At 44.2% G+C, this 11211-nt stretch overlaps 1 protein-coding gene across 2 annotated transcripts in view; it reads left to right on the top strand.

Annotated features, from left to right (window-relative positions):
* Positions 1–457: 457 nt before the first annotated feature.
* The window catches only part of hnf1a (HNF1 homeobox a), a 226434-nt gene continuing 215680 nt past the window's right edge, over positions 458–11211 (top strand). For both annotated transcript variants that reach the window (XM_041203155.1, XM_041203154.1), the window contains exon 1: positions 458–804. In XM_041203155.1, coding sequence (XP_041059089.1) covers positions 458–804 — 347 coding nt within the window. The remainder of the gene's footprint in view (positions 805–11211) is intronic.

Here is an 11211-nt window from a genome sequence, read left to right as displayed (position 1 = left end):
TTTTACGTATTTCAAATGTAAAAAAAAGGACACAAGGAAGGGCTGCTTTTAATTGAACTGTTGAGCGCAGTTTTAGTGCTTAACATATTTTCTTGCACTTTGTACAACAGCTAAAATGGGGTCCAAAGTTCAGTGGCTGGATGAGCGGATGGATAAATGTGAACCCAGGAAAATGTGCCCAGTTCAAATGTAAATAGATGAGTGGAGGCTACGTTTATGATGACCAAAGCAGGCCACTTTCTGGTGTAGAAAGTAATGGTTTTGGTGATTTCCTTGTTTTTGGAAGAGTGCATTTCCATTCCCATTTGTTATCATGTGGGAAAAGTTCAAAAACATCAGGGAGACCTTGTTATGACGAGGGGGTAAATACATTGGAATTGAAAGAAAATCTGGGGGAAAAGTGAATAGTTACAAATTTGTATTTATTTTTTGGGCTGGGGGGGAGGGTGTATGGGAGATGGTGACCAAATTAACAGCTTTGCAGCAAGAGCTGGTGAATGCACTGGTAGATTCTGGGGTCAACAAGGAGACCCTGATTGAAGCTCTCCAGGAACTCGACCCCTATCAACCTGCCAAGACCGAGGAAGCTCAGGGGTCGACGATTAGTATACTCCCCAGCGATGGCCCCAAAGCCGAACCGCTGCCGGCTTTAGCGAACGGCCACAACCCCGACAAACTCTCCGGGGACGACAGCTCAGAGGACGGCGACGAGGACTACGACACTCCGGCTATCCTGAAGGAACTGGTCAACCTCAGCCCCGAAGAAGCCGCCCAGCAAAGGGCAATCGTGGAACAACTTCTCCAGTAAGGACCCATTTCTTTCCACTTCTGCTCTCTCTTTAGCAGGCGAACAATCTGAAACTGTGCTGTCCCATCCAAACCTTCCCCTGATCTTGTGCAGCCCATTCTATGCAAAGTGTGACGGAAAGCTGCCTGCCTGAATCAGGCGTGCCACTGCTAGTTACTAATTATCCAATTGATTGTTATTTCTCTGTTCTTTTGCAAAATATAAACTAAAATAGTATAGCGTCCCTTTTTGGTTACATTTGATCATTAACTACTGATTATACAAGGCGGCCGGAAGCGTGTAACCGATATGGCATCTCTGCCCAGATTAAAGTTATTTCTTTATCATTAATTAATTTCTTTGTGTATATAAATTCGATGGTAATGAGGCTTGGCAATTCCGTTCGTACATGGCAATTACATCAAATTTGCACCGTGTAATGACTGGCTATGTCTGAACACCTGAGGCAGAATTAGGAACTAAGAAATGCCCTTTTTCGATCCTCCTGATCGAATTCGCCTTAATATTTTTCCTTCGATAATTAAATTTTGCTAAAATTAAACCGATAGAAACTTCACTCGGTGGTTAGAGGGATTGTTTGTTACAGTTCCCAGATAAACAGTCAAACTTAACAAATTAATTCATTGCACAAAACGGGTTAATGGTGAAAATTAACTCGATTTTTAAAAAAAAACTAATCTGAGATTGTACGTGGCATGCCGTGTACTAACGAATTATTTCCCTTTAGCAAACTTTAAGGAATGAAAATTGGTTTTAAATGAACAATCGAATATTTAAACTTTATATTTACTTTTTCTTATTAATATTGGATATGCAAAACATCATCATCGCAAATTTCTCCAACAGCATAAACCAAATTTGACGATTACAAAGTCAGTTAATATACATTTGGCAGTCAGAATATCGATTGGCATAATTGTTTGCTTTGAACGTAGGCATGATTTGAGGGTGGTGTTGTTGGAGAATTGAATTCACTTTAGTAAACCAACTGCAGATAATGTGTGCGTGAGCGAACGAAAGGTGCAATCTTAACTGGGCGGGTCAAACTGTTTGCTCAGGCTTCACAGTAAAAGAGGGCTATAAATAATCGACCCGGCTCCCATGTTAAACGAACCAGACTCGGGTTGATGCTTAATCCAGTGCGGTTACTGAATGGCAGGAGAACGGGAGGACAGATCCACCCCCAATAACTAAACCAGGGCTTGGCATGGCCGGGAAAGCACAAATGGAGTTTGTAAAGCAGAAAAGAAGAACAGCGGTGGAAGAGAGCGTTTGTCTGTTCCATGGTGACTTGGACTTTGCTCCAGCTCGAAGTTTTTATCTGTTGGTCAACATCAACAGATCAATAAAAAAGTAGTTCAGGATTAGCACAGGCGAACTAGCACGTATTCATCTGAGGAAAATTACATAACAGGCAGTAAAAACATATTCACTTTTATGAAAAGAATTATAACCGCACTTTCCATTAAATGTCCGCGTTTTCTGAGTTTAGCTCAAGTGTTTGCTGCTGAGTGTTATCCCCGCCGCTGCTGACTTTACAGCACTCCCTTCCTGCTACCTGTGTGACTAACTGGAAGCTTGGGAGATAAAGGTACCCACGCCTCCCCTTTCTCCCATTTTCATTCCAGGTAGATTCAGTTCACTCTCGAGTTCAACTTGACTAGTAGCAGCTCAGAACATAACCACATTTCAAGCGCCTGGGTCCCTTTTTGGCACCGTAGACCAGGGTAGGTGTACTTGTCCATCCTAAGGAGAATCGTGCAATCATAGAATGGGTCACGGCGCAGGAGGAGACCATTCGGCCCTTCGTGTCTGTGCCGGCCCTCTGCAAGCGCAGTTCATCCTCGAGCCTTCTTCCCCCGCAGCCCCTGCAGAATTCTTCCTCTTCAGATAAGGGATTCAGGTTCCCTTTTAAAAAGCCACGATTGAATCTGGTATGAGAAGAGTTTTTCTAACCTTCCCCTTCATTAGAACAATGGATCCATAGAAAAGTTGCAGTACAGAAAAGGCCATTCGGCCCATCTTGTCCATGCCAGCCTGAGGACACCCAGGTGCCCTTTCCAATACCACCTTCCTGCACCCGGCCCATAGCCCTGCAGCTTACAGCACTTAAGGTTCTTCTAATGATAACCCTGATTCTGTGTCTTCATCTTCACTGCTTGGGTGGAACTCAATTAGAGCGGATCAGCTGCCCATTGTGGAACTTCCATTATCTCCTTATTGCAATCATTAGTGGAAACAATCACAAAATCATTTGATATATTCAAATAACTTCCATTTGAATCATAGCAATTAAGATTCCCTGCGCACAGTGAAAAAAGTCTCAATTCCAGGGGGTCTTTCTTCACAACTTGAACCTTCTAGTGAATGTTTGCTGTAGCCTTCTCATTGCTGTAATGTGCTTCTGGAGGTCTTGTGGTGCAGTGGGTCGTGTCTCTGCCTCATGATTCAGAAGCTCTGGGTCCAAGTCCTGCTCCAGGATTTGATGGTCAAGGGAGGTGTGTTCCAACGCAGCCAAGCAGGTTGAGTATCAACCTGTGAATCCTTCCAACATATGCAAATGGCAGGCAGTAAGAGTGTGAGAGATTCCTGGTCAGCCATGTGTTGGAAAGAAAGTTGGAGCCCCTTCCATCACCAACCACAGGTCCAGCCTACAACATGCATGTGAAAGTGCATGTTGTCACTGCAGCTCTACCTCCTAGAGGGACTGCATAGCTCAGTTGGTCGGATGGCTAGTGTGGATCAGATTGGTACCAACTGCACAGAGTTTGATCCCTGTTCTGGCTGGGGAGGATTTGTGACCTGCTCCCTTGCACTACCCAGGACCTGCCTTTGGGCAGAGAACTGAAAAAGAAGAAACAAAAGTAGCTGGAAAAACTCAGCAGGTCTGACAGAAGAAATATGTTCCCCTAACAAGGGGATGACTAGCACTCCCTACAACACTGTAACCGTGACCAAACCAGTTTCTTACAAATTCAACATCACTTCCTTGTTTTTCTTCTCAGCGATCCATGGGTATAACCCATCATTAGCCATTTTTATGTTTTTTTTCTTCTATCCACACTTCCTCCTTCCAGGATGGATGTTTTTGTATTCCCTGTGAGCAGTTCTAGGCACAACGCCATAGGAAAGATATATTGCCCTTGGATTGAGTCCCGGTACCAGAATGATACAGATTGCATTCCCCAGTATTTAGAAGATTAAGGGGTGAGCTCTTCAAGATATTAAGGGGAACCAATGGGCCGATTGAAAGAAACTATTCCTGTTCATTAGGGAATTGAGGACTAGGGGCAAAGTCTAAAAATTCGAGCTAGAACTTTCAGGGATGGCATTAGGAAACACTTCTTCACACAAAGGATGATAGGAGTCTAGAGTTCAGAACTGTCTCCTGCAACTAACAACTGATGTTAGATCAATTGTTACTTTTAAATCTGAGTGGTAGATTTTTGTTAACCAAATGTATTATGGGATTTGGGGCAAAGGTGGGTATGTGGAATTAGAGCGCAGGTCAGCCATGATTGCGCTGAATGGTGAAATGAGCTCAAGGGGGTGAAAGGCCTATTCCTGTTTGTATGATATGAATCTTAACATTTAGGTATGCTTACTTTCACTTTTCTTCCAAAATATACTATTTCATTGTTCACTGCATTTAACTGCACATGTCAGTTCCCTAATCTGTTCAGGTTTTCCTGAAAATCTTCTGCTCTCTTCCTTATTTTGCTATGACCCTTAATTTGGTGTCGCCTTAAGACTTCAATGCAACAAGGGGCAAATTTCCCTCTTCCTGCTTCTAATGGATCTTTTGGATTACAGCAAATGCAAAAAAAAAATGGAGTGATGTAGAATGCATGTCCCTAATTGAACCTGGCCAATTTTCTGTCAATTGGAATAGTTGGTAAAAATGTGGACATCCTTATGGGAGTATGTTACCTAATTTATTTATACATTCATGGGATGTGGGTGTGACTGGCAAGGCCAGCACGTATTGCTCATCACTAATTGTCCTTGAGAAGGTGGTGGTGAGCTGCCTTCTGTTGTAGCAGTTTTGACACAACTGAGAGGCTTGCAGGGTCATATATGAAAGTGTAGTTAAGAGTCAGTCACATTGCTGTGGGTCTAGAGTCACATATAGGCCAGTCTGGGTAAGGAGAGCAGGTTACCCCCCTTCAAGGATTGATCAGTTTGATTTTAACAACAACCTGGAAGTTCTATGGTTACTATTCCTAATACAAGCTTTTACTCCAGATCTATTTAATTAATGAAATTAAATTCCAAAAATGAAACGGTAGGATTTGAAATGGCATCTCTAGGACTACTAGTCCAGATGACTAGTCCAATAACATAGCCACTTTGCTACTGTACCCTTATCTGCAGCCAGGTAACCAATAGAATCAAATGCAAGAAGAGGACGAGACCTTTCATAGGCCACCCCACCCCCGCCAAACTGGATGGGGACACCTATGAAGAGGAGAGACTGAGCCTTCCAAAAGAGACCTCTACTGGTGGGAGTAGTCCTGATGACTGGTGATCCTGAGTTTCCCTGATGGGTCCTAATCAGGCGTTAGGCCCCTCATTAGTCTATTCAAAGGGCCAAGTGCCCATTTTAGGCAGCCATTATGAGTGCCTGAGAAATAGCCTGACTCAGTCTTGGGTTGGACATTCCTCAGGTGTCCAAGGGACGCAGGATGTTGGTTCCTGTAATTAGACATGTTAATTTCAAACAGGGCAGTTTTTGTAAAGAATTATAACCTGTTAGAGATTAAATAAACCGCTAATGGGGTTTATAATCCAGCTGTCAATCTGTATTGGTTTATGATGAAAATGTAGCCCTTTTATTTCCCAGGAACAAGAGTGCTGAATTTCTTGACTGAGGTACTGACAATGACATGGGGGATGTGATTGGGAGGTGAGGTGGAAGGCAGGATAATTGTGTGACCTTGTTGTTGCAACATCATGGGTGAGTCTAAAGGGGAAGGACAAATTGCATTTTACCTCTTGAGAAATTTGCCTTTGTAATTTTCAACATTAAACTCATATTTCCTTCCACGTGGCGACTGCAGCAAGAACAAACTAGAAAAGGGTAAAGAAAGTTGTGTAAATCATTCAAAACCCATTCACAAGAAACTAGCAGATACAGATCTGCCTGAGTGTTAATGTAAAATGGTCCTCCATAACTCATGTCAGCACATAGTGCACCATTTTGGGCTGCAGACTCAGTAAAACAAGATGCTTCAACAGATCTCACTGCCAGTTTCCTCAGCAGTCCAGATGCTCAGGTCCATGCGCCCTTCTAATTTTGGCTCTGCATGATTTTCTTTTTATTCATTTACGGGATGTGGGCCAGCATTTATTGCCCAACCCTAGTTTGCCTTGAGAAGGTGGTGATGAGCTGCATTCTTGAACCGCTGCAGTCCGTGTGGTGTTGGTATACCCACAGTGATGTTAGGAAGGGAGTTCCAGGATTTTGACCCAGTGACAGTGAAGGAATGGTGATATATTTCCAAGTCAGGATGGTGAGTAGCTCGGAGGGGAACTTCCAGGTGGTGGTGTTCCCATATGCCTGCTGCCCTTGTCCTTGTAGATGGTAGTGGTCGTGAGTTTGGAAGATGCTGCCTAAAGAGCCTTCGTGAGTTCCTGCAGAGCATTTGGTAGATGGTACATACTGCTGCCACTGTGCCTTGGTGGTGGAGGGAGTGAATGTTTGTGGTTGTGGTGCCAATCAATGGGCTGCTTTGTCCTGGATGGTGTCAAGCTTCTTGAGTGTTGTGGGAGCTGCACTCACCCAGGCAAGTGGGAAGTATTTCATCACGCTCCTGACTTGTGCCTTGTAGATGGTGGACAGGCTTTGGGGAGTCAGGAGATGAGTTATTCAACGCAGGATTCCGAGTCTCTAAGCTGCTCCTCACCACAGTATTTAAATGGCTAGTCCAGATCAGTTTCTGGTCAACGGTAACTCTCAGGATGTTGAGAGTGGGGGTTCAGTGATGGTAATACCATTGAACATCAAGGGGCAATGGTTGGATTCTCTCTTGTTGGAAATGGTCATTGCCTGGCACTTCTGTGGCGTGAATATCACTTGCCACCTGTCAACCCAAGCCTGGATATTGTCCTGGTCTTGTTGCATTTGGACATGGACTGCTTCAGTATTTGAGGAGTCACGAACATGATACGATCATCAGCGAACATCCCCACTTCTGATCTTATGATGGAAAGAAGTCACTGATGAAGCAGCTGAAGATGGTTGGGCTGAGGACACTACCCTGAGGAACTCCTGCAGTGATATCCTGGAGTTGAGATGATTGACCTCCAACAACCACAACCATTTTTCTTTATGCTAGTTATGACTCCAACCAGTGGCGAGTTTTCCCCCTGATTCCCATTTGATTCCAGTTTTGCTAAGGTTCCTTGATGCCACATTCGATCCAATGAGGCCTTGATGTCAAGGGCAGTCACCCTCACCTCATCTCAGGAGTTCAGTTTTTTTGCCCATGTTTGAATCAAGGCTATAATGAGGTCAGTAGCTGAGTGGCCCTGGCGGAACCCAAACTGGGCGTCAGTGAATAGGTTATTGCTATGCAATTGCTGCTCGATAGCACTGATGATGACCCCTTCTATTACTTTACTGATGATCAAGAGGAGACTGATGGGGCGGTAATTAGCTGGGTTGGATTTATCTGTTTTGTGCACAACACATATCTGGGCAATTTTCCACATAGCCGGGCAGATGCCAATGTTATAGCCGTACAGGAACAGCTTGGCTAGAGGTGCAGCAATTTCTGGAGCACAAGTCTTCAGTACTATTGGTGGAATATTGTCAGGGCCCATAGACTTTGCAGTATCCAGTGCCTTCAGCCGTTTCTTGATATCATGTGGACTGAATTGAATTGGCTGAAGACTGGCATCTGTCATACTGGGGACTCCAGAGGAGGCCAAGATGGGTCATCCACTTGACACTTCTGGCTGAAGATTGTAGCAATTACTTCAGCCTTATCTTTTGCACTGATTTGCTGGGCTCCCCCATTATTAAGGATGGGGATATTTGTGGAGCCTCCTCCTCCAGTGAGTTGTTTAATTGTCCACCACCATTCACGACTGGATGTGGCAGGAGTGCAGAGCTTAAATGTGATCCGTTGGTTATGGAATCACTTCGCTCTGTCTATCATTTGCTGCTTATGCTGTTTGCCACGCTAGTAGTCCTGTGTTATAGCTTCACCAGGTTGACACCTCATTTTTAGGTATGCCTGGGGCTGCTCCTGGCATGCCCTCCTACACTCTTCATTGATTGATCCCCTGGCTTGATGGTAATGGTAGAGTGGGGGATATGCCATGTCCTGAGGTTTCAGATTGTGGTTGATTGGCACTCCATCCACAAACATTCATTCCCTCCACTATCAACAAACAGTGGCATCAGTGTGCACTTCAGAAACTCACCAAGGCTTCTTAGGGAGCACCTTAGGATGCTTTTTTTAACCCATAACACTGCCATCTAGAAGGACAAGGGCAACAGAAAGATGGGAACAACACCCTCTGCAAGTTTCCATCCAGGCCACTCACCATCCTGACTTGGAAATATATCACTGTTCCTTCACTGTCACTGGGTCAAAATCCTGGAACTCCCTCCCTAACATCTCTGTGGGTGTACCTACACCACATGGACTGCAGCAGTTCAAGAAAGCAGCTCATCACCGCCTTCTCAAGGGCAGGGATGGGCAATAAATGCTGGTCTAGCCAGCGAAACCCACATCCCAGAAATGAATAAAAAAAAATACACAGTCCAGGTCTCACTGCAGTTCAGCAGTGTGGTGGCGACATCTGCTCTGCATATTAAGGCAATTGTTGACTTGTGGAGATCTTTGTTGTCAAACACTTGCTGCTGTAATTTGTGCAGCTGATCCAGTGTTGGATCGCTTCACCAGTGATGGTCTTTTGAGATAGGTGGATGCCAAGGTATGAGAAATGCTCAACATATTACAGGGACATTCCTTCAACATATTTGGGAGGTAGAATATTTGGCTGACCAAATGTGGGCTGAAATGAGTTGGCAACATGAAAGAACAGGCTGAGTTATTTGTGCGCAGAACTAAAGAGATCGAGGCTTGCAAACCTGGTGCAGGTATTCAATGACTCTGCAGTTATCCACAAACTTTCCATCATGTATATCAAAGATGTCTGTTTAGTTTTGGCACAGAGGCTACTGAGGTTAAAGAGTTTTCCACCTACACTGCACTTAATACTGACACCAGAGGACAGTTAATTTTTGATGAGGTGAATAGCCACTGTCAGATAGATTGTAAATAGCATGGGGGCTATCGCACAACCTTGCTTGACCATGGTCCAGGTTTTGAAGGGGTCTGTTTCAGATCGCCCACTCAAGACAGTTGCAGTTATTTCATCATGAAGCAGCTGCAGGATTGTGATTACATTTCTTGGACATCCAAATTCTTGGAGCACAATCCACAGAGCCTCACGATTTACTGAGTTAAATGCTTTCGTCAGGTCAATGAATGCAATGAATACAGGATTTGCACACAAGAGCTAAAGACCACTGTGGTATATTTAGCCAGCCTCAAAATTTCAAAACATTCCACCTTATACTCTCTGTTATATCTCTTCTTTCACTTTGTCACTGGACTAGTAACCTAGAGGTCCAGGCTACTGCCCTGGGAACATGGGTTCCAGTCCCACCATGGCAGCTGGTGAAATTTCAATTGAATTAATTAATCTGGATTACGAGGCTGGTTTTAATAATGATGACCTTGACAAATATCGCTTATTGTTGTTTACAAAACCCATCTGGTTCACTAACGTTCTTTAGGGAAGGAAATCTGCCATCCTTACCCAGTCTGGCCTACATGTGATGCCAGTAATATGGTTGACTCTTAACTGCCCTCTGAAATCACCTAGCAAGCCACCCAGTTCAAGGGCAATTAGGGATGAGTGACAAATGCTCGGCTTGCCATCAACATCTACATACCATGAAAGAGAAAGAAACTTAGCTAACTCCCTCCTGAATGTGCCAACATCCTATACCTAACACCAACCTCCAAACTGTATTCTTCATATATTCACCTCGTGCTGTGTGAAGCAGTTGTACCTTCTGAGCTTGATTTTGTGCCTCCTTAGTCATGTTTGTGGTTATCTCTATCTATTTAATGTCCAATATACTTCTACCCCTCAAAATCTTGAGAACTTCAATAATGTCTCGGTCCAGATGTATTTCCAAGAGAAAGTGAGAGTGTATAGTTCCCATTACAATTTTTTCCATTTTCCTGGCCTTACCAGTTATTAAAGGATTAGTCCTTCCTCATTCCCCTCAAACCTCACTACAATCACCTTCATGTGGAGCTTCGTGAATGCTTAAAGCATCAACACTCCTTGAAAAAAGTGCTTATTTTGGCCTGGGCTGAGTCAGGTGAGGCACGTTGGCCATTTTCTGTACTGAGACAAGGCCTGCTCACAATCTCAAGGTCACAAGTGCATCGTCTGATTCAACCACTAAGGTCAGGATTTTCCGATTGTCAGGTGGGCTCGCCGGGGGCGAGTGGGAGCAGCTGTGAATTAGCGGCCAGCCAACATGAATCGCGCGCTGCAGCGCAGCCTGTGTGGGGGGTGGGGGGGAGGAGGGCGAGCGCGGAAGGTCGTGGGTGTGTGCAGTAAAAGCTCCCTGTGAGCTGAAGCTTTTTGAACAGAAAAAATAAAATATTTAAAAATGTTAATAACATGTCCCCTCATGTCACATGAGCAGGGACATGTTACAAATTAGTTTGAAAAGTTTTTATTTATTTTAAAATCACTGATCGAAACCCCATCCCACCCGTGGATGAGGTTTTGCAAAAAATCCGAAGGCCTGTTTGTGAAAAATTTTATTTAATTAATACATTAATGGCTTAGTAGACCTATTAATTGTTGGCCGGCGCACTGCCAACTCCTGCACATGCCCGCCGACTGGAATATCGCGTGTGTGTACGATGATGTTGGGACGCTTGCCTGATGTCATTGCGTGTCATTTTACACTTGTTCGGGTTGGGCATACACCTGCCTGACGAGTGCAATATCCTGCCCTAAGAGTTCTGTTGCCAAGATTGTCACGGAGTCGCCAGGAATGAACAATTCTTGTTTTAACCAATGCTGTGAGCAACCTGGGAGAGAAGTCATAGCGACAGTGCTTTATTTTCAATTTCTTTGAACACTTTCATTTATCTGTGATGAAAATATTGGAGTTGAGAAAAAGTACTGTTTGACTGGCAATCAATAATTATCCAGTCAGGTAGTTATTGAATAATTGGTTTGCTTTCCTTTAAGCGTGGGAAGGTGGAATGCTGCACTAATGCATCTGTCAGGTGATTAATAGTTGGGGCAGGGCACTTGGAGGCAAGAGGTCATATGATGAAACCTCCATGAAT

The sequence above is a fragment of the Carcharodon carcharias genome, chromosome 13, assembly GCF_017639515.1.
Source record: "Carcharodon carcharias isolate sCarCar2 chromosome 13, sCarCar2.pri, whole genome shotgun sequence".
Taxonomy (NCBI): Eukaryota; Metazoa; Chordata; class Chondrichthyes; order Lamniformes; family Lamnidae; genus Carcharodon; species Carcharodon carcharias.
This window is presented reverse-complemented; position numbering and strand designations above follow the sequence as displayed.